The sequence below is a fragment of the Salvelinus alpinus genome, chromosome 32, assembly GCF_045679555.1.
Source record: "Salvelinus alpinus chromosome 32, SLU_Salpinus.1, whole genome shotgun sequence".
Taxonomy (NCBI): domain Eukaryota; kingdom Metazoa; phylum Chordata; class Actinopteri; order Salmoniformes; family Salmonidae; genus Salvelinus; species Salvelinus alpinus.
Window position 1 is genome coordinate 18,213,609 of NC_092117.1, and position 24,419 is coordinate 18,238,027.

Below are 24,419 nucleotides of genomic sequence, written 5' to 3' on the forward strand. Positions count from 1 at the left end.
CTCGCTGATGCTGTCAATCAATCTGACGAAGGCTAACCTTCTCATAAACAAAATCAACTTTAAATGCCGCAGTGCTGATATCTACCTCTTGAGGTGTTCATATTTTAAGTCTACAGGCGAAGAAACCAGCTGTCTCTCCTAAACTCAAAGTAATATGTGATCTAAAAGTAGTTCATTTTAGCAGCCTTCCTGTTGAAGAGCCGTCAACGTCAGTGACAATGAGACAGCTCAGTCAACATTGTGTGCTTCCTTCAACACATGCCACTCGTCTTTACAGGTGGAGAGGATTATCCGAGCTAGAGGACCACAATAGAAATGTGTACCAGACTTTTTTCCCCCCGATATACTCAATTCATGTACACTATGTGCTGCTATTTCAGAGATGTTGGGACTGTATTCATTTTATACTGTCAAATATATTCAGTCAGCATTGGCCGTGATGGGGATTCCTCTCATGACCAGATCTAGAGAGCAAAGGCCTGTTTGGGTTCATTTAAATTAACAACACAATGTTTACTGCATGACAAAAATAAATAAAAAATCTTACCAAATGTTTATCCAATAAGGCACCTAGAATCCATAAAAGCTGCTGCAGATGACATCATTTAAATCAGTGGACTGCTCCTCCACTGGCGTCAATCAATAATCGCTCTAATTAACTTTAAATGCCACTCTAACTATTACACACACATTTATCTCTGAGTAGTATCCCCCATAGACAAGCACAGATAACACTATTGCAAACAGATTACTTTTAATAATGTTTCAAATGACTATTGCTAAGGGTCGTGGAGGTTTCTAGTGCAGGGCAGTGACTTTTTCATTGTCAAGATCACTTAAATTCACTTATCTTTCCATAACTTTTTAGACACTAAAAGTTGTCTAAATGGCCCCATTCCAGAATCCTAGAAGTCAAGCCTGTGGTGATTATCGAAAGGAAAAAGTGCTCTGTGAAGGTTTTATTTGTGTAGAACCTTTTTAATACAATGTCATTGTGGTAAAGCATTAAACTAAATGGCACATTCCAAAATCCCTTGAGATCCAGTCTGGACAGAGGGGTCAAGCCCTGATCTCCTAACTGTAAGGGTAATTCCCAATAATACTTATCATTTCCTGTTTCAAACAACAACAAGAACATTTAAGAGCTTCAAACAACCCCAATACCAGACATACACATCACAGTGTGTGACGCAGGGAGAGAGTAAAGCTACGGTATTTACCTTCCATGACGTAGACCAGTGAGCCCACGTCACCTTCCTTGATGATACAGCTGTCTTTGCCATACTCCACAGGGTACATGCAATCCACAATCTCCTGGATCTGAGACAGCTCCAGGTTCTTCATGAAGTCATTGTCCAATATGGCTTCCTTGATCAGGTCCTTAGACCTGGGGGTTAGAGGAGAAGGAGGTAGGGAAAATGGGATTAATATGGTAATATGTAATTGTAAGGAATTTGTGTTTTCCTTAGCATTGTTTAGGTGGAGTGGATACCCCCTAGCCATTTCTTTGCCTCTTTTTTACACCTTAACTTCTTGACGCTAGGGGCGTTTTTAAAATAACGTTCCCAAGGTAAACGGACTATTTCTCAGGCCCAGATCGTAGAATATGCATATAATTTACAGATTAGGATAGAAAACACTCCAAAACTGTCAAAATATTGTCTGTGAGTATAACAAAACTGATTCTGCAGGCGAAAACCTGAGGAAAATCAACCCGGAAGTGCATATTTTTATTTAAATCCCTGTTCCGTTGCCTGCCCCTCTTCCATTTAAAGGCGTTTCAACCAGATTCCTTTTCCAATGGCTTCCTCAGGCTGTGACCAGGCTTTAGACATCGTTTGAGGCTTCATATTTTGAAAAATGAACGAGATTTTTCAAAACGAGTCAGGTGTCCTTTGATTAGTTCCTGCGCGTGAGAGGGGTAGCTCGACATTTTCTTTCTCTCTTTTATTGAATAGGTTACCGTCCGGTTGAAATATTATCGATTATGTATGTTAAAAACAACCTGAGGATTGATTATAAAAAACGTTTGACATGTTTCTACAAACATTACGAATACTTTTGGGAACTTTCGTCTGCCTTTCAGGAACAGAACGAGGCTGTAGTTTTCTGAACATAACGCGCAACCCAAATGGCGTTTTTTTGTTATAAAACTAATATTTATCGAACAAAAATAACATTTATTGTGTAACTGGGAGTCTCGTGAGTACAAACATCCGAAGATTATCAAAGGTAAGCGATTAATTTGATTGCTTTTCTGACTTTCGTGACCATGCTAATTTAAGGCTAACTGTTCTAGCATTGATTGATACACTCACAAACGCTTGGATTGCTTTCGCTGTAAAGCATATTTTCCAAATCTGACACGATAGGTGGATTAACAACAAGCTAAGCTGTGTTTTGGTATATTTCACTTGTGATTCCATGATTATAAATATTTTTAGTATTATTTTTTTAATTTGGCGCTCTGCAATTCAGTGGTTGTTTAGGAAAATGATCCCGGTAAAGGGATCCGTAGCGTCAATTAATGTGCCTAAAAAAGCAAGGTGGAAACACTGAACGATTGCATAATACCCTACAAAAAGTTTACTTAATTTAGATTCAGCAGTTCAATGTCTACTGTGGTGTATTTTGAGCCTGCTGAATTTTAAATCCTTTTTCAAATGAATTTTCAGGAAATAACCCATTAAAAAAACATGTTCTCAATTCTGTGGTTTCAAGGTGACTCGTATTTGATTTGCTTCAACAGCTGGAACAAGAAACACAGGAAATCAATGCCCTACAGAAATGGATTGATCTGATTAAAAGTACACTTTGTAAAGACTAATTTGCTTCGACTTTTCTACAATGGTAATCCACATAGCTCGTTTAGGAGATGTGAACAGAGTTGTTTTATGCTACGAATATGCTGTGCAACCTCTTGCAAAGGGATAGTATGAGCCAAAGCGCAGTAATAAAGGTCAGGGGTGTATTCATTAGTCACACACCATAGCAAAGCGTTTTGCAACTGAAACAGTTAAAACCTCTTAAGGATCCACCCCTTTTTTTAAATTTTAGCCTAAAATGACATACCCAAATCTAACTGCCTGAAGGCCCTGAAGCAAGGATATGTATATTCTTGGTACCATTTAAAGGAAACACTTTGAAGTTTGTGGAAATGTGAAAGGAACGTAGGAGAATATAACACAATAGATCTGGTAAAAGATCATTTAAAAATACAAAACTTTATTTTGTATTTTTTTGTGCCATCTTTGAAATGCAAGAGAAAGGCCATAATGTATTATTCCAGTCCAGGTGCAATTTAGATTTTTGCCACTAGATGGCAGCAGTGTATGTGCAAGGTTTTAGACTGATCCAATTAACCATTGCATTTCTGTTCAAAATTTGGTTTCAAGACTGTCCAAGTGTGCCTACTTTGTTTATTAATAACTTTTCGTTCAAAATTGTGCGCTCTCCTCAAACAATAGCATGGTATTCTTTCACTGTAATAGCTACTGTAAATTGGACAGTGCAGTTAGAATAACAAGAATTTAAGCTTTCTGACAATATTAGATATGTCTATGTCCTGGGAAATGTTCTTGCTACTTACAACCCTATGCTAATCGCATTAGCGTACATTAACCGTCCTGTGGAAGGGACACCGATCCCGAAGAAGTAAAATACAGAAAATGTTTTGCACAGAAAACAAATTTTTATATTGGATAAATTCCGTCCCTGTTATGTTCTGTTTGCTTCCGTTCTGTTTGTTTGTTAGTGAATAGGCCTACACCCCTGGTGTATGCATGAACCAAAAAACACAGAGTACAAGGCTAATGCAAAGTTTTCTATTCCAAACTGCCTCATTTTCCCAGCTGCTTTAGAAGCAAAATTCAAAGAAAGCCAGAGAGAATAACATAGTCATATCAAAAGAGATGGGGACAGGGAGGGATGTCAATTTAGGCAGAGCCAAACTGAACAAATGCCCAAAATCTGTACAATCCTTTCAGACATGGGTTTGCAGAGAACAGTTTGTTGATTGAGTATTTTCTCAGAATGCGGTTCAGAAAGAGTGACAGATGGAGAGAAAGTGAAATGTACGTAGAGGTTGACCATTGAGAAGAAAGTAAACGAGGGGGAGAAAATGGGAAAAGGAAGGAGGGCGAAGATGCAGGGAGGGGGAGCAGTGCAGGAACCGGGGGGCCATTAAAGAAAAGTGTAGTTGTGTCAAATGTTTATGTGGCAATGCAGAAACCCATAGGTGAGCTTGAGGTATAGCACCCAAAGAGGAGTGTAATGACACTTTCGACATTCCACTCCAACGTATTTCGCTCATCTAGCGCCAACCACAATTTGCAAATCATTGCTGTTTGTTCATTTTGCTAGCATTTTCAAACATATTCCTGTCGCTTAAACATGTCCAACAGTTATTTCACAAAATATCACACATGAGAAGAAATGTAAACATTGTTTAATAGAGTTTAAAGTATTGTATCGCCAGCCCCTACTCACCACCGCGGATTGTGTGAGTGAACTGCACGTTCTCATTACTGAGCACGCGCACCTGATGGATAACTATGCGAATGTGACCGGCACGCACGCTCAGTAATTTGAATGTTGAGGGCTATTTTCATAATCGTTAGTCGTTAAATGCTTTTTATGTGATATTATGTCCTCATATGTTGAAATGTACTATGGTATTGAACATTCATGTTTAAATTATTGTGAGTGATCCGATTATAGAGTGACATTTAATTGATGTGTTAGGTTCTAAATGACAGGGTAAAAACTGATGGACAACTATTAAAAGCTCAAACCAAGTTTATTCACCCAATGGGTCAGACAGCTGAACAGACCAAGACGGTGTTCCCACCAGCACAAGTGTATATATACCCCAATTTAGATGAAGTCTCCTCCTTCCCTGTAAACATGAATTCTTTATTGTTAGGCAGGAAGTTAAGTGATGTGGGTAATAAACTGCTCCTTCTCCCTTAATGTGACCTGACCTGACGTAGGCCACCATTCCTCTCTAATCCACAACTCTCCACCCTTATCAGTGATCGCAACCATGTGATTGCCTTACCCTTACTCAATAACATTCCAATCCCCTGGCTCATATCCAACCTTAATTGACTCCACCATATGCATTCCTCCTACAGACAACCATTAACTTCTGGTGTAACAACCAGACTGTGGCCCTTCTCCTTTCCATAGAATACCTGATGATTAACAATATTTGAAGTTTATAAATCAGAACCCATCAGATTAAATACCTGTTAAGGTGCATTTTGGATAATCCTATTTATATTATTGTTTATTATTTTAAGAGTCTCTGTTTATATGTCAGTGTTAGTTAACATCTTATTAATATCCATGGTCCCAGCTCACATTCTGCACCTAAACACCACAATTTTGCACCTGATTCCGTTGATGCTTTGCAGCCCCTTGACAAAATCTCAAATAAAACTCTATTCCCTAGTGCACTACTTTTGAACAGAGCATTGACTTAGATTAGACAAGATTGGGTGTAATGTGCTGTATACTGAGATGTTCTGTGTCTGTTTTGTACTGAACTCCTTTCACAGGGAAGCAGACAGTGTAGTGTCATGCGGCTCTCTATCATCCAATTCTGTAAAAGAGGCTAATCACATGTAACAGGGTTAATCCAACGAGAACTGCTGTCTTCAAAGAGAAGCTTGGATAAAATAGGGACAGGAAGCCCTTTCTACCTCTCAAAGGATGCTGAGAATAGAACTCACAAAAGGGAGACGGTTTGAAGTGTTGCCCGAGCTTCTAAAGTCCCGCCCAGAATTCTGTGGCAACACACCACCAAACACCCCTCTGTTCCTAGCCTAGTGGTTCGAGCGTTGGGCCAGTAACTAAAAGGTTGCTGGATCGAATCCCCGAGCTGACAAGGTAAAAATCTGTCGTTCTGCCCCTGAGCAAGACAGTTAACCCACTGTTCCCCGGGCGCCGAATATGTGGATGTCAGATGGGTTGGGTTAAATGCTGACAACACATTTCAGTTGAAGGCATTCAGTTGTACAACTGACTAGGTATTCCCCTTTCCTCTTTAGGAGCGACCACACACAGCCAGACTGACAAAATATAATACAAAAATATATGTAATTTAGCAGACACTATTATCCAAAGTGACTTACTTACAGTCATGTATGCATACATTTTATGCCTATCCTTTTTTGATGTTATGAAGGTATAAAAGGAGCATACTTTAAAAACAACACTATATTTCAATCTATCCTTTAATCCTAACCATGAGAGAGTAAAGAGAAGCACAGTAGGGAGGGGTAACATTTTAGCATACCTCCAGAAGCTTCTCTCCTTAACCCTAACCCTGACTTTGACAGATTTACACCCAGGAAAGGAGTGAGGGTTCCTGGCCTCCCTACTACACTACGGACCCCAGAGTGAAGGAGCCTGCAGTCCAGTAACATCTCTCTGTTTCATGTCCTCTATACTCTAGCCAGCCACCCCATTACACACCCAACCTCCTCTCCTCCTCCTCTCCTTCCTCTTCTCTTTCTCTCCGTTGGAAAAGAAGATACACACACTCAGTCAGGTTTGAGGACTGAACACGGTCTGTCTTCCTTAAAAGGAGAAAATATGCTCTTTTAGAAGAATAAGGGAGAGAGAGGCTGAGCGAGTGAAAATAGAGATAGAGAGATAGAGAGAGAGAGAGAGAGACCAACAGACATATTCCAGAGAACTAGTTTTAAATATAAAGAGAGTAAAACTGGGAGAGAAAGAACAAGGCCATTAATATACCTCAGCATTTTAAAGGCCACATCTTTTCAAAAACAGGTTTTCTAAACCCTCTGACGAAGGCCAATAGGCCGACACATACGCTGAATAAACAAAGTATTACTGACAAGAGCAGTCTGCTGTTTATCTTTTTTTTCAGCTATCTAAACCAAAACAGACAAATAAATGAATATTGAAAGTTGGTCAAACAGAGGAGAGACATTGATTTCCAAGCCATTGAGTAAACATCACAGTGCTCTGTTCTAATTGATAGAGGAGCAGCTCTATTGAAACTCATTACTCAATGGTTGTCAAAGGCCTCTGCATTGACAACCATAAATGTCTGCTTGTTCAAAACAATGACTATGATGACAATATGCTTTTACTTAAAAAATGCGCCAAAACTGTTATGAAGTTGTCATAAGGTGCATGAACGTGAAGTATAACCTGTCAAACACTGACGGTACAAAACTTTTCACATTAAGTAATTGTCAGTCATACGTTTCAGAGATATCATATAGAGACAGAGGATGTGACATACAGACTTTCCAAAACTTAATTTGATCCCTACTTGCTGACACCAACACAGATAAGGGGAAGGAAAATAAGGGCCATTTTTGGCCTCCGTCTCGTGTCCTCATCTGGCACCAGGACAGATACCCAGCTGACCAACACAACCAATTTAATTTGCCTCACTCAAGAAAAACAAAGGAATGAGGCCAGAGGATTAAAAAGGGGCTTTGGGTGATATGGTGCACAATGCTGACAGATACAACTAAGAAAAATAACTTTTTCCTCTTCAAATAATAACCTCCCTTCATGTTGACTCTTCCTCGATGAAACCCAAAAAGCATATTACATGTGCAGCAGGCCACCAGGACAGAACCATTTTTATCTGGCTTCAATGGACACAGCTGGCCACTCAGCAAGGCTTATTATTCAGCTGATTTCTATGCGTCTTTGATGTTTCATGTAGACTAAAACACCTTTTATAGCTACAGGTACCACACATCTAATAAGCCTATCAGAATGACAGAAGATCTGAGAAAACATATCATCACCACCACAATCATATTCTCAAGGTAAGTGATTTCCAGGCTTTTTAAAAATGGATTAATCCTCAACTCAATTTTGAAGACAGTAAATAATTATAGCATCAATAACCCTTTTTGTTCAGGGTTTGATTTCCAGAGACAAGCATCAAATGTTTCTCATCCACCTTGAGGTATGTATTGATTTTGAGTGGCATGTTAGACAAACAATGCAACACGAGGTGCGGAATGTGTCTCTAAATGCATGAGACCACACACAAGTTTGTTGGAGAGAGAGAGGTGAGTGTTGATTGTGTACTGTATGTATGTGCATGTGTGCAGAGACAACAAGAGGAGTGTGTGTGTGTGTGTGTGTGTGTGTGTGTGTGTGTGTGTGTGTGTGTGTGTGTGTGTGTGTGTGTGTGTGTGTGTGTGTGTGTGTGTGTGTGTGTGTGTGTGTGTGTGTGTGTGTGTGTGTGTGTAGAGAGACAGAGATTTTACTGAGTTACAGTTTATATAAGGAAATCAGTCAATTGAAATAAATTCCTTAGGCCCTAATGTATGGATTTCACATGACTGGGAATACAGATATGCATCTGGTCACAGATATTTTAAAAAGGTAGAGGCATAGATCAGAAAATCAGTCAGAATCTGGTGGGACCACCATTTCCCTCATGTAGTGCGACACATCTCCTTCACATTGAGTTGATCAGGCTGTTGATTGTGGACTGTAGAATGTTGTCCCACTCCCCTTCAATAGCTGTGTGAAGTTGCTGGATATTGGCGGGAACTGGAACACCCTGTTGTACACGTCGATCCATGGCATCCCAAACATGCTCAATGAGTGACATGTCTGGTTGGTATGCAGGCCATAGAAGAACTGGAACATTTGTGTACAGAGCCCTGCGACATTGGGGCCTTGAATTATCATGCTGAAACATGACGTGATTGCAGCGGATGAACGGGCCTCAGGATCTCGTCACAGTATCTATGTGCATTCAAATTGGCAATGATAAAATGCAATTGTGTTCATTGTCGCTAGCTTATGCCTGCCCATACCATAACCTCACCGCCACCATGGGCCACTCTGTTCACAACGTACGTGGTCTGCGGTTGTGAGGCTGATTGGACGTACTGCCAAATTCTTGAAAACTATGTTTGGGGCAGCTTATGCTAGAGAAATTAAGATTAAATTCTCTGGCAGCAGCTCTGGTGGACATTCCTGCAGTCAGTATGCCAAATGCACACTCCCTCAAAACTTGAGACATATATAGCATTGTGTAGTGTAACAAAACCGCCCATTTTAGAGTGGCATTTTATTGTTCCCCGCACAAGGTGCACCTGTGTAATGATCATGTTGTTTAATCAGATTCTTGATATGCCACACCTGTCAGGTGGATGGACTTTCTTGTCAAAGGAGAAATGCTCACTAACAGGGATGTAAACAAATTTGTGTACAACATTTGAGAGAAATAGCCTTTTGAGTGTATGGAAAATTTCTGGAATCTTTTATTTCAGCTCATGAAACATGGGACCAACACTACATGTTGAGTTTATATTTTTGTTCAGTATACATTATATTACACATACTGACTGATCCTAGATTTCAACCCACACCGTAATGGGAAATTGTCATTTATACAGTAATTTTAGGTACTAACAACAGTAAAAAAAACTCAGCATTCAACACCATAGTACCCTCCGAGCTCATCATTAAGCTTGGGGCCCTGGGTCTGAACCCTGCCCTGTGGAACTGGGTCCGCCCCCAGGTAGTGAAGGTAGGAAACAACACCTCCACTTCTCTGATCCTCAACACTGGGGCCCCACAAGGGTGTGTGCTCAGCCCCCTTCTGTACTCCCTGTTCACCCATGACTGGCCACGCACGGCCACGCACGCCTCCAACTTAATCATCAAGTTTGCAGACGACACAACAGTAGTAGGCCTGATTACCAACAATGACGAGATAGCCTATAGGGAGGAGGTGAGGGCACTGGGAGTGTGATGCTAGGAAAATAACCTCTCACTCAACTTCAACAAAACAAAGGAGCAGATTGTGGACTTCAGGAAACAGCAGAGGGAGCACCCCCCTATCCACATCGACGGGACCGCAGTGAAGAAGAGCTTCCCCCGAGAGCTTCTGGTCAGCGGGGTGGTGGCACTGGGATCCTCATCTCTCCCAAGTGGACATTCTCTCTTTCTCCCCTGACCCATCTGTCTATCGCCTCCTTTGAATTCCATGCTGTCACAGTTACCAGCCCTTTCAAGCTTAACATCCTTATCATTTATCGCCCTCCAGGTTCCCTTGGAGAGTTCATCAATGAGCTTGACGCCCTGATAAGTTCCTTTCCTGAGGATGGCTCACCTCTCACAGTTCTGGGTGACTTTAACCTCCCCACGTCTACCTTTGACTCATTCCTCTCTGCCTCCTTCTTTCCACTCCTCTCCTCTTTTGACCTCACCCTCTCACCTTCCCCCCCTACTCACAAGGCAGGCAATACGCTTGACCTCATCTTTACTAGATGCTGTTCTTCCACTAATCTCATTGCAACTCCCCTCCAAGTCTCCGACCACTACCTTGTATCCTTTTCCCTCTCGCTCTCATCCAACACTTCCCACACTGCCCCTACTCGGATGGTATCGCGCCGTCCCAACCTTCGCTCTCTCTCCCCCGCTACTCTCTCCTCTTCCATCCTATCATCTCTTCCCTCTGCTCAAACCTTCTCCAACCTATCTCCTGATTCTGCCTCCTCAACCCTCCTCTCCTCCCTTTCTGCATCCTTTGACTCTCTATGTCCCCTATCCTCCAGGCCGGCTCGGTCCTCCCCTCCTGCTCCGTGGCTCGACGACTCATTGCGAGCTCACAGAACAGGGCTCCGGGCAGCCGAGCGGAAATGGAGGAAAACTCGCCTCCCTGCGGACCTGGCATCCTTTCACTCCCTCCTCTCTACATTCTCCTCTTCTGTCTCTGCTGCTAAAGCCAATTTCTACCACTCTAAATTCCAAGCATCTGCCTCTAACCCTAGGAAGCTCTTTGCCACCTTCTCCTCCCTCCTGAATCCTCCTCCCCCTCCTCCCCCCTCCTCCCTCTCTGCTGATGACTTCGTCAACCATTTTGAAAAGAAGGTCGACGACATCCGATCCTCGTTTGCTAAGTCAAACGACACCGCTGGTTCTGCTCACACTGCCCTACCCTGTGCTTTGACCTCTTTCTCCCCTCTCTCTCCAGATGAAATCTCGCGTCTTGTGACGGCCGGCCGCCCAACAACCTGCCCGCTTGACCCTATCCCCTCCTCTCTTCTCCAGACCATTTCCGGAGACCTTCTCCCTTACCTCACCTTGCTCATCAACTCATCCTTGACCTCTGGCTACGTCCCTTCCGTCTTCAAGAGAGCGAGAGTTGCACCCCTTCTGAAAAAACCTACACTCGATCCCTCCGATGTCAACAACTACAGACCAGTATCCCTTCTTTCTTTTCTCTCCAAAACTCTTGAACGTGCCGTCCTTGGCCAGCTCTCCTGCTATCTCTCTCAGAATGACCTTCTTGATCCAAATCAGTCAGGTTTCAAGACTAGTCATTCAACTGAGACTGCTCTTCTCTGTGTCACGGAGGCGCTCCGCACTGCTAAAGCTAACTCTCTCTCCTCTGCTCTCATCCTTCTAGACCTATCGGCTGCCTTTGATACTGTGAACCATCAGATCCTCCTCTCCACCCTCTCCGAGCTGGGCATCTCCGGCGCGGCCCACGCTTGGATTGCGTCCTACCTGACAGGTCGCTCCTACCAGGTGGCGTGGCGAGAATCTGTCTCCGCACCACGTGCTCTCACCACTGGTGTCCCCCAGGGCTCTGTTCTAGGCCCTCTCCTATTCTCGCTATACACCAAGTCACTTGGCTCTGTCATATCCTCACATGGTCTCTCCTATCATTGCTATGCAGACGACACACAATTAATCTTCTCCTTTCCCCCCTCTGATAACCAGGTGGTGAATCGCATCTCTGCATGTCTGGCAGACATATCAGTGTGGATGACGGATCACCACCTCAAGCTGAACCTCGGCAAGACGGAGCTGCTCTTCCTCCCGGGGAAGGACTGCCCGTTCCATGATCTCGCCATCACGGTTGACAACTCCATTGTGTCCTCCTCCCAGAGTGCTAAGAACCTTGGCGTGATCCTGGACAACACCCTGTCGTTCTCAACTAACATCAAGGCGGTGACCCGTTCCTGTAGGTTCATGCTCTACAACATTCGCAGAGTACGACCCTGCCTCACGCAGGAAGCGGCGCAGGTCCTAATCCAGGCATTTGTCATCTCCCGTCTGGATTACTGCAACTCGCTGTTGGCTGGGCTCCCTGCCTGTGCCATTAAACCCCTACAACTCATCCAGAACGCCGCAGCCCGTCTGGTGTTCAACTTTCCCAAGTTCTCTCACGTCACCCCGCTCCTCCGCTCTCTCCACTGGCTTCCAGTTGAAGCTCGCATCCGCTACAAGACCATGGTGCTTGCCTACGGAGCTGTGAGGGGAACGGCACCTCCGTACCTTCAGGCTCTGATCAGGCCCTACACCCAAACAAGGGCACTGCGTTCATCCACCTCTGGCCTGCTCGCCTCCCTACCTCTGAGGAAGTACAGTTCCCGCTCAGCCCAGTCAAAACTGTTCGCTGCTCTGGCACCCCAATGGTGGAACAAACTCCCTCACGACGCCAGGTCAGCGGAGTCAATCACCACCTTCCGGAGACACCTGAAACCCCACCTCTTTAAGGAATACCTAGGATAGGATAAAGTAATCCTTCTACCCCCCCCCCCCTTAAAAGAGTTAGATGCACTATTGTAAAGTGGTTGTTCCACTGGATATCATAAGGTGAATGCACCAATTTGTAAGTCGCTCTGGATAAGAGCGTCTGCTAAATGACTTAAATGTAAAATGTAAATGTAAGAAGGTGGAAAGCTTTCAAGTTCCTCTGCGCACACATCACTGACAACATGAAATGGTCCACCCACACAGACAGTGTGGTGAAGAAGGGGCAACAGTGCCTCTTCAACCTCAGGAGGCTGAAGAAATTGGCTTGGCACCTAAAACCCTCATAAACTTTTACAGATGCACAATTGAGAGCATTTTCTCGGGCTGTATCACAGCATGGTACGGCAACTGCATCACCCGCAACCACAGGGCTCTTCAGAGGGTGGTACGGTCTGCCCAATGCATCACCGGAGGCAAACATCCTGCCCTCCAGGACACCTACAACACCCAATGTCACAGGAAGGCCAAAAAGACCATAAAGGACAACAACTGCCTGTTCACCCCACTATCATCCAGAAGGTGAGGTCAGTACAGGTGCATCAAACCTGGGACCGAGAGACTGAAAAACAGCATCTATCTCACAGCCATCAGACTGTTAAATAGCCATCACTAGCGCATTAGAGGCTGCTGCCCTATATACATAGACTTTAAATCACTGGCCACTTTAATAATGGAACATTAGTCACTTTAGTAATGTTTACATATCTTGCATTAGTCATCTCTTATGTAAATACTGTATTCTATTCTATTCTACTCTATCTTAGTCTATGCCGCTCTGACATTGGTCATTCAAATATTTAAATATTCTTAATTCCATTCCTATACTTTCGATTTGAGTTTATTGTGTGTATTGTTGTGAAATTGTTAGATATTACTTGCTAGATATAACTGCACTGTTGGAGCTAGAAACCCAAGCATTTCACTACACCCCAATAACATCTGCTAAACACGTGTATGTGACCAATACAATTATTTGATTTGATTTTGAAACCTTTTACTGCAGCATACTGTAAATTACGGTGCATTGTGGGAAAATGTATTTATTTGTTTCCGAATGGTACTGTAATTCCACCCCACAGAATACAGTACCGTGCTGTGTTCTCGGAGCGCCAACAACCTTTTGACAACTAGCTGGTGCATGGTATTGTTGTTTCTGGCTCATTAATATATTTTGGGGCATCTACACACATACCCCATAATGACAAAGTGAAAACATGTTTTTAGAAATGTTTGCAAATGTATTGAAAATGAAATACTAAAAAATCTCATTTGTATAAGTATCACCTTGAGTCAATACACGTTAGAATCACTTTTGGCAGCAATTACAGCTATGAGTCTTTCTGAGTAAGTTAGCTTTGCTAACTTAGATTGTACAATATTTGCACATTATTCATAAAAAAATGATTCAAGCTCTGTCAAGTTGGTTGTTGATCATTGCTAGACAGCCATTTTCAAGTCTTGCCATAGATTTTCAAGCCGATTTAAGTCAAAACTGTAACTAGGCCACTCAGGAACATTCAAAATCATCTTGGTAAGCAACTCCAGTGCATATTTGGCCTTGTGTTTTTGGTTATTGTCCTGCTGAAAGGTGAATTTGTCTCCCAGTATCTGTTGGTAAGCAGGTTTTACTCTAGGATTTTGCATGTGCTTACATCTATTCCATTTATTTTTATCAACAACAACAAAAAAACTCCCTAGTCCTTGCCGATGACAAGCATACCCATAACAGAAAATATGGAGTGTGGTACTCAGTGACATGTTGTGTTGGATTTTCCCCAAACATAATGCTTTGTATTGAGGACATTAAGTTAATTTCTTTGCCACATTGTTTGCTGTTTTACGTTAGTGCCTTATTGTAAACAGGATGCATGTTTTGGAATATTTTTATTCTGTACAGGCATCCTTATTTTCGCTCACTCATTTAGGTTAGTATTGTGGAGTAACTATAATGTTGTTGATCCATCCTCAGTTTTCTCCTGTCACATCCATTAAACTCTGTAACTGTTTTAAAGTCACAATTGGCCTCATGGTGAAATCCCTGAGCGGTTTCCTTCCTCTCCGGCAACTGAGTTAGGAAAGATGCATGTATCTTTGTAGTGACTGAGTGTAGTGATACATCATCCAAAGTGTAATTAATAACGTCACCATACTCAAAGGGATATTCAATGTCTGCTTTTTTTATTTGTACCCATCTACCAATAGGTGCCCTTCTTTGCGAGGCATTGGAAAATGTCCCTTGTCTTTGTGGTTGAATCTGTTTGAAATTCACTGCTTGACTGAGGGACCTTACAGATCATTGTATGTGTGGGGTACAGAGATGAGATAGTCAAAAATCATGTTAAACACTATTACAGCCAGAAGAGGACTGGCCACCCCTCATAGCCTGGTTCCTCTCTAGGTTTCTTCCTAGGTTTTGGCCTTTCTAGGGAGTTTTTCCTAGCCACCGTGCTTCTACACCTGCATTACTTGCTGTTTGGGGTTTTAGGCTGGGTTTCTGTACAGCACTTTGAGATATCAGCTGATGTAAGAAGGGCTTTAAAAATACATTTGATTTGATTTGATTTACTGCACAAAGAGTGAGTCCATGCAACGTATTATGTGACTTGTTAAGCACATTTTTACTCCTGAACTTATTTAGGCTTGCTATAGCAAAGGGGTTGACTACTTATTGACTGAAGATATTTCAGCTTAATTTTTTTAATTCATTAGAATTAGTAAACATGTCTAAAAACACAAATCCACTTTGACATTATGGGAAATTGTGTGTAAACCAGTGAGTGACACAAAATGTTCCACAAAATGTGGAAAAAGTCAAGAGTTGTGGATACCTTCTGAAGGCACTATATGTGTTTATAGTGCCCCATCAATTTAAAATATATAGTGGACAGATTGGAGTGACAGCTAGTGTTGAACCTTAAATGGTTGAGCATTTTCCCATATCCTTTTGGTCTGTTTTGCCCTGTAGTTGCTGCCTGTTTGGAAGCGTTTGCTAACGCCTCTAGAAGTGCAAGTGACATAAAACACCAAATATTCATTAATATGATGTATTGTGTAAATACTTTACCTAGTAGCCAACCTGCTTGCACCAATCCCTTGTAAGTACATAAAAAATATTGTGAAATACAAACCCCTCCCCTCAATGAATTTCATTCATTCATCCATTAATTCATTCTGATTATTGTAGCATTTGCTTTTTTACAGTATAATACAGACAATTTTACGGTATTGTACTGTGTGTCATTACACAGAATTTGCCACCGAGCTGCCTGTAAATGACTGTCGAATTCATGGTAATCCCTTTACAGTGCATCTGTTGGGTGTCAGACATGATTCATCTACAGAACGCTAAATGAGTTTATTATTCAACAGTAAAAAAGCTGCAATAAAGCTGGTATTTTCTGCCCTCTGTCTTTCTCCTGTTTATGTACTCACCCACATACATTTGCATATATCCTACTGACTGACTTTGCCAGGCTGGTGTGTTTGTGTGTGTGTGAGAGAGCGAGAGAGAGAGCGAAAATGAATTAAAGATGCAATACGTAACTTTTTGGGGACCCACAAATTCACATAGAAATTTGACTTGAATACCTGTCATTCTCATTGAAAGCAAGTCTAAGAAGCATTAGATCTGTTCTATGTGCAATATTTATATTCTTCCCGTTTTTAAGTTTTGTTTTGTTTTTGCTCTTTTACTGTCGGTTTTGTACACCAGCTTCAAACAGCTGAAATGTATGGAAATATGGAAAAAATATTTCACAGCGGTTTAGATGGTACCTTGGTTCTCTACACCTTACTTGCTTGTTTTGTCATAAACTGAAAATAGGTGAACTATTAGAATTTTAGCAACCAGAAAATAGCAGACACATTTCTGCATAGTGCATCTTTAATATAAATGGATGGGTGGATACATTAATTAATTAATTAATTGACATTCTTCTTTCGGCTTTAAATAATTTACTCACTGAGCCATTACAGTCAAATAAGGTATATAATTTGATACGCAATGGCAAAGTGCAAAAATAAAAATAATTCAATGTGGGAAACCCTTGATTCGAAATGGCAATAATATGACAGGTCTCACACCTGATGCGCCATACGCACACTTAAAATAATGCACAATGGATAAAACCAGCCACGGGCTGTATCACATAACGTCAAAACATGATACAATAATGCAGAAACAGGCACCCCTGTTGTAACTGTACACCTACTGTGGACTTTTGGGGTAGAAAGGCAGCGTGACATGGCTAAGATCGTGGATGTCGAATGCGGTGGGTTCGGCAGATATCGCCTGTCTCTTAGTTCGTTGGTGCTCGTGCAGCTCGGTCTGTTTGACGACCTGTTGGGTGGCCGGTTTGATAACGGACCGGTATTTATCCAGTTCGTTCTGTAGTTTTTGTATCAGTTCATCTTTCTGGTCAAGCTCCAGTTCTAGCTCATCAATGAGCGCGTCCCGCTGCCGCAGCTCCTCAATCTTCTCCTGAAGCGCGTATTGGAGGTCACGCAAGGTACCCATGTTAATCCCAGACGCCAAGGGAACTTCAGAAAACTTTATCCAAAGCTATCCAGTTGATACTGTAGCGTATTCCTTCTCCTCTTCTACCCTGACTGAAAGCTGTATCCCGCATCAACAGCTTTAAACATATATCCTCCCTCCAGTCCTTGATTCCCAAACTGCTTGCTCTCCGTTGATGACAGAGTTTGAATATTTAAATAGGCAAATACAGTAGATGAGGCGACACTGAAGGTGAACCACCGAGAGCACCGCAGTCTGGAAATGTAAAGTTTGTCTTTATATCTCCAGATGAGAGTGTCAGTGGTCAGGCAGGCTGGTCCTCCCCGAGTGCGTCAAACTGCGACCTGGAGAGAGCGCAAGGCGAGAAGGGCGCCTACAGGAATCCGAGGTACAATGCAGCCTGTGCGCACGTGAGTGAATCCTGTGAGAACAACATTTACAGCGGAACTGGACCAGTCTTTGGCTAAGGTAAGTTGTCATTGAAATACATACATAGCGGGGGAAGTAGGGGTGCTGAGGGTGCTGCAGCCCCCCCTGAAAATTCAGAATCGCCCAAAATATTAATAAAAAGTCCTTTATTGTTGGACTGCTATAGCCATCTGTAGTGCAGGCAAAAACTTTTTTTTAAGGTCACCCTCCCATCACATTTCCCATCATCAATCATGAATGATAATTCTTCAAGTTGTACCTGTGAAACGTCTCCATGCCAACCATTTGATCTCAATAATTTTCATGGGAATATGAATGTAGATCTTCCTGAGTTATGTACAGTGTTGTTTCAAAGTGCCGTGATGTTTAGAATTATGTACAGTGTGCTAATTTTAGAGCAAATAGTGTTAACAAACTGTAGAATAACTTGTTTCAATCAAAGCACATACACTGAGTGTACAAAACATTAACAAGAATGAGTAGAAGAGAGTGTGCTTAAAGTAGAAAATTCTGCACATGTGCAGAAGCTTTGAACCTTTAGCTGTCGGAAAGAGGGTTCCAGAGCACTCGGATCGGCAGCCACTCCAAAAGATGTAGCGTTATTACAATATTGCTAATATGCTATATATAAATAAGTATGTGGACACCCCTTCAAATGACTGGATTCGGCTATTTCAACCACACCCATTGCTGACAGGTATGTAAAATAAAGCAGAGAGCCATGCAATCTCCATAGACAAACAATTGCAGTACAATGGCCTTATTGAAAAGCTCACTGGCGTTCAACGTGGCACCGTCATTGGATGCCACCTTTCCAACAAGTCAGTTCGTAAAATTGCTGCCTTGCTAGAGCTGCTAAAGTCAACTGTAAATGCTGTTTTTGTGAAGTGGAAATGTCTAGGAGCAACAACGGCTCAGCCGCGAAGTGGTCAGCCACACAAGCTCACAGAATGGGACCGCCGAATGCTTAAGCGCGTAGCCCATAAAAAATCATGTGTCCTCGGTTACAACACTCACTACCGAGTTCCAATGTGCCTCTGGAAGCAACATCAGCACAATAACTGTTAGTCAGGAGCTTCATGAAATGGGTTTCCATGGCCAAGCAGCCACACAAGCCTGCAATGCCAAGCATCGGCTGGAGTGGTGTAAAGCTCACTGCCATTGGACTCTGGAGCAGTGGAAACACGTTCTCTGGAGTGCTGAATCATGCTTCACCATCTGGCAGTCCGACAGACGAATCTGGGTTTGGCGGATGCCAGGAGAACGCTACTTGCCCCAATGCATAGTGCCAACAGTAAAGTTTGGTGGAGGAGGAATAATGATCTGGGGCTGTTTTTCATGGATCGGGCTAGGCCCCTTAGTTACAGTGAAGGGAAATCTTAACGCTACAGCATACGTTCTAGACCATTCTGTTCTTCCAACTTTGTTGCAAAAGTTTAGGGAAGGCCCTTTCCTGTTTCAGCATGACAATGCCCCCATGCACAAAGCGAGGTGCATACAGAAATGGTTGGTCGAGATTGGTGTGGAAGAACTTGATTGGCTTCGACAGAGCCCTGACCTCAACCCCATCGAACACCTTTGGGATGAATTGGAAGGCCGACTGCGAGCCAGGCTTAATCGCCCAGCATCAGTGCCCAACCTCAGTAATGCTCTTGTGGCTGAATGGAAGCAAATCCCAGTAGCAATATTCCAACATCTAGTGGAAAGCCTTTCCAGAAGAGTGGAGGCTGTTATAGCAGCAAAGGGGGGACCATCTCCATATTAATGCCTGTGGTTGTGGAATGAGTTGTTCGATCAGCAGGTGTCCACATACTTTTGGTCATGTAGTGTACCGTTTTAAGTCCTTTCAGATGTCTGATGCACAAGGGGTCAAAAAGCAATAGAAGGACTTGATTCATATACACCATATAAAGGCAGAGGGATGGAGGGTAATAATGAGGATGATGATGGTGACCTGAGTGGGAGGTAACTGTATCCCTCTGCTGAGGTAATGACCAGCACCTTCCTTATCTAATCTGCAGTCTTGACTCTGAGCTGTGGTGTCAGCTTGTGTTATGTCATTAATGCATCTAAAACCCACTGAACTTCATTAGACCTTATACTCACTGGTCTCATCCAGAAGACGTTACATCACTGATGAAGGCAAATGCAGCTGAGTGTTTATGTTAAATCAAAATGCAGGGATGTGTGATATTGTAAAATCAAAGGACGGTAGTCACTACATGGTCATGTCAGAAACGCCATTGTAATTTCGTCACTAATGACAAACAAGTAGCCTACATTAGCTTTTTATTCCTAATTTAATGGTAGGGTCAGGCTTAAGGTCAAGGTTGGGGTTAATGGTTAGAATCTTATTTGTGGTTAGAAAGCGCTGTAGCTCTGATCATTCCACCATGGCCAGTCACCAGACAGTATGATGACCTGAAAAAAAGATCAAAACTGCCCTCTTGTGGTTGTATGTGATACCAGTGACTGAGCAGTTAGGCAGAATATCTGACAGCTGATAGAATGTCTGGTGCACACACACTTTTGTTCAATGAAACTCAGAAACCAATGATCTAGAGAAATACCATTATTGGATCCTAACCATGCTGAACTGTAATATAGATCTTAATAATAATAATATATGCTTTTAGCGGCTAACAGTCATGCGTGCATACATTTTACATACGGGTGGTCCCGGGAATCAAACCCACTATACTGGCTTTGCAAGCGCCATGCTCTACAAACTAAGCTATAGAGGACCACAAACTGTGATCACACTCCACAAACTGTGACTGAAGGATCCTTCTCCATGTTTTCGAAAGGTCTAGCTAGAAGAGTTTGTGCTGCCCAACCATTCAACAGCTGTTTTTACCATGTTATTATGTGCTATGACAATTCTATTACAGCTCTATTATCACACTGTAAGACTGTCTATGATACGGTGACAGTGATATATCATATTGGCTGTAATAGTGTAGCGATGAGAGTTGGCTTGAAGATCAAGAGCCTGAACCTTTTAGTGGGTGCTTCAGGGAAAACAAAGTTTAAACAACTCTGACATAATATATGATATGGTAAAACAAGAAGGCTTATCACTTATGCAAAGGTACAGTTTAAGTGCCAAATTATCCTCGTTTCCCTTTTAGCTTCAGATGTCATTTGTGAGGAAATAAAGTATTAGTGTAAACAAAATACTTTACTGAAGACCATATTACACAAACCTACAGACCTACATATTCAGGATCTTAATTTGATCACCCTGTTGCAGGATGTATTTTCTGAAACTTTCCAGGAAATGTAAAACTTGTAATGTATTTGAAGTTTGAAAAGGCTTCTGAAGTTTGTAATTTCCACTTTGAAATTCCAGACTTGATTTTCCCTTGTATTAACTGTATTAACTTGTATTAAATGTATTAACCCCTACAAAAATGTCCAATAATTATAATCCACATAATAATTCACATTTCCTGTGGCTGCAGGATTATTTTCCTGCTGTAGCAAACTGGCTCAAATTAAGATCCTACAACTGTATGAGGCATTCTAGGTACAGGACTTTTTCCTGGCCAAGTAATATGACCAGGAAAACATGCCCTGCATCCCAATACTTCCCTTTACGGAAAAAAAAAGACTGGAATAAGAAGTATAGTGGATGAACACTCAGTCTAACCCATGCTTAAACCAATGCTTTTATATTTGTAGGGAGTAGGGCACTGATCACATCAACTCCTGGCACTAGGAATTATTTACATCTTCTGGATGGCCGCTGTTTTGCGAACTCCGACCCAACTTTGGTGTTTTGTCATTTATTTCTACTCTATTTTCACGACACGAACTCTTGAACATCAGATCGGCAGTTACTTACCCCAATTCCTGCTTCTATTTCGATTCATCTACCCTGTACTCTCTCTGTAATTCCAACCCAATTTCCGGGCTACCCAAGAGGAAAAAACGGTGTTACAGAGGCAAGAGAGGGGGGATCCTGGTGAGATTAAGGCAAAGGGAAAACCGGCCACCTCTTCCCTCCATTCTACTGGATAATGTACAGTCACTTGATAATAACATGGATGACCTCCGATCGCGGATTGGCTACCAACGGGACTCTCGGAACTGCAATATTCTTTGCTTTTCAAAAACTTGGCTCTCAGACAACATAACCCCATGGCTATCCAACTCGATGGATTCTCCATTCACCGGGTGGACAGGACAGTGAAGTCAGGGAAATCGAGAGGGGAGGGGTTTGCCTCTTCATCAACTCCAAGTGGTGTGCTAATTCCAGTGCGGTGGAAGTGTCAACCCACTGTTCACCCGCCTTGGAATACCTGATGGTCAAATGCCGACCCTTCTATCTCCCGAGGGAGTTTTCAGCTGTTATAGTGACTGCTGTATACACCACAATAAAAAGAACAAGCTGGCGCTTAACAAACTGTACAAGGCTATAAACAAGCAGGAAAACCTATACCCAGAGGCTGCCTTTCTGGTTGCCGCGATTTTAATTCGGCGTCACTAAGACATGTGATTCCCTATCTTCCATCAACACGTCTCCAACGCCACAAGCAGCGATAAAGTCCTAGACCACTGCTATTGTGCATGAAGCAAACTTCACAATGAAGCATTAGGTACACCTCTACTCCACAATGATGGTCAATAGGTCAACTTTCAGCAACCAGATAAGTAGATAATAAGCAAGCATAGAAGGCCCTCCCTTGTCCGCCATTCGGTAAATCAGATCATTACTGCGTACTTTCGCTTCCTGTTAACAAGCTGAAGCTGAAACAGAAAGTACCCGCGATTCGCTCCGTTGAGAAATGGTCACCAGAATTAGAGGTTATGCTACAGGACTGCTTTGCTAGCGTTGATTGGAATATGTTTCCGGACATTGGAAATGCATCAGCGACGTTTTACCCATGGTAAGGGTTTGCTGCTTCTCCAATCAAAAGCCCTGGATTAACACTGAGGTTGGTGCTAAACTAAAGAACAGGGCTACCACACACAGAGCTTTTTCCTGGCCAAGTGATATGCTACAGCAAAAGACTGAAATAAGTACAAGAAGGCCTGCTATTTCCTTCGCAGAGTCATCAAACGAGCAAAAGGACAATATAGGAATTAGGTGGAATCATATTGCACAGGCTCCGACGCCCACCGCATGTGGCAGGGTCTACAGCCCATTACGGATTACAAAGGAAGACCCAACCGTGATCTGCCTAACGATGCCTCTCTACCAGACAAACTCAATGCATTTTATGCACGTTTTGACAACAACAACATCGAGACAGGTGTGAGGGCCGTCACCGACCCAGAGGATTGGGTGATGTCGCTCTCCGAGGCTGACGTGAGAGGGTCTTTAATCAGGTCAACACCCGCAAGGACGCGGGCCCCGAAGGTATTCCAAGGTGCATTCTCAGAGCATGCGCAAAACAGCTGGAAGGCATATTCACAATCATTTTCCACCTCTCCTTGTCCCAGTCTGTAATCCCCACATGTTTTAAGATGACCAAAATCATTCCTGTTCCTGAGAACTCTGAGGCTTCAAGCCACTATGACTACCGCCCTGTAGCACTCACTTCTGCAATCATGAAGTGCTTTGAAAGGCTTGTTATGGCACACATTAACTCCACCATCCCAGCCACCCTAGACCCACTCCAATTAGCATACCGCCTCAACAGATCCATAGACGACGCAATCTCAATTGCTCTCCACACTGCCCTCACCGACCTAGATAAGAGGAATACCTATGTGAGAATGCTGTTCATTGACTACAGCTCAATGTTCAACACCATTGTCCCCTCCAAGATCGTCACCGAGCTTAGGACACTGGGTCTGAACACCTTGCTCTGCAACTGGATCCCAACTTCCTGACGGGCTGACCCCAGAGGGTGAGGGTAGGCAACATCTTCTCTGCCATACTGACCCTTAACACAGGGGTGTGTGCTTAGTCCCCTCCTGTACTCCCTCTTCACCCACAACTGTGTGGCCACGCACGACTCCAACACCATTGTCAAGTTCGCTGACGACACGACGATGGTAGGCCTGGTCACCGATGACGATGAGTCAGCCCACAGGGAGGAGGTCAGTAACCTGGTAGTGTGGTGCTGGACCAAAACCCTCTCCCTCAACATTAGCAAGACCAAGGAGCTAATCGTGGGCTACAGGAAAAAGGGGGAGCGAGCACGTCCCCATCCACATCGACTGGGCGGCAGTGGAGCAGGTAGACAGCTTCAAATTCCTCTGTGTCCAAATCACTAAAGACTTAAAAGGATCTAAACACACACGCACAGCCGTGAAGAAGGCGTGACAGTGTCTCTTCCCCCTCAGGAGGTTGAAAAGGTTTGGCACGGGCCCTCAAATCCTTAAAAGGTTCTATAGCTGTACCATTGAGAGCATATTGACTGGCTGCATCACTGCTTCGTTTGGGAATAGCACCGCCCTCGATTGCATGGTGCTACAGAGGATTGTGCAGACAGCCAAGTACATCACTGGGGCCGAGCTCCCTGCCATCCAGGACCTCTATATCAGGCGGTGTGAAAAGAAGGCCCGGAAAGACTCATCAAAGACTTCAACCACCCAAGCCATAGACTATTTTCTCTGCTGCTGCATGGCAAGAGGTACCGGTGCATCAAGTCTGACACCAACAGGCTCTTGAACAGCTTCTATCACCAAACAATACGACTGATAAATAGCTAACAAATTAGCTACACAGACTATCTGTACACCTTGTATCTTTAATGACCTTTTATTTTATTATGCACACTCACAGGGCCCTACACACTCACACACATCACACCCAAACACTCCATCATTTGCTCACTCACATATAATATGCACATGCATTTATACTGACTCTACACACCCGCACACCCAGTCACATACAAGCTGCTGCTACTCTGTTTATCCTATATCCTGTTGCCTAGTCCCCTTACCCCTC

The 24,419-nt window shown here is 43.1% G+C and overlaps 1 protein-coding gene across 2 annotated transcripts in view; it reads right to left on the reverse strand.

Moving 5' to 3' along the window:
* The window catches only part of LOC139562210 (cGMP-dependent protein kinase 1-like), a 189,722-nt gene that overhangs the window by 147,029 nt on the left and 18,274 nt on the right, over positions 1 to 24,419 (reverse strand). The window contains exons 1-2 of one of the 2 annotated variants that reach the window (XM_071379676.1): positions 16,779 to 17,449; positions 1,221 to 1,387 (exon numbers count right to left, since the gene is read on the reverse strand). In XM_071379676.1, the coding sequence (XP_071235777.1) occupies positions 1,221 to 1,387; positions 16,779 to 17,083 (472 nt within the window). In that variant the 5' untranslated portion in view covers positions 17,084 to 17,449. Of the gene's footprint in view, positions 1 to 1,220; positions 1,388 to 16,778; positions 17,450 to 24,419 lie in introns of those variants that run through there. The other variant, XM_071379678.1, reaches the window with a different exon arrangement.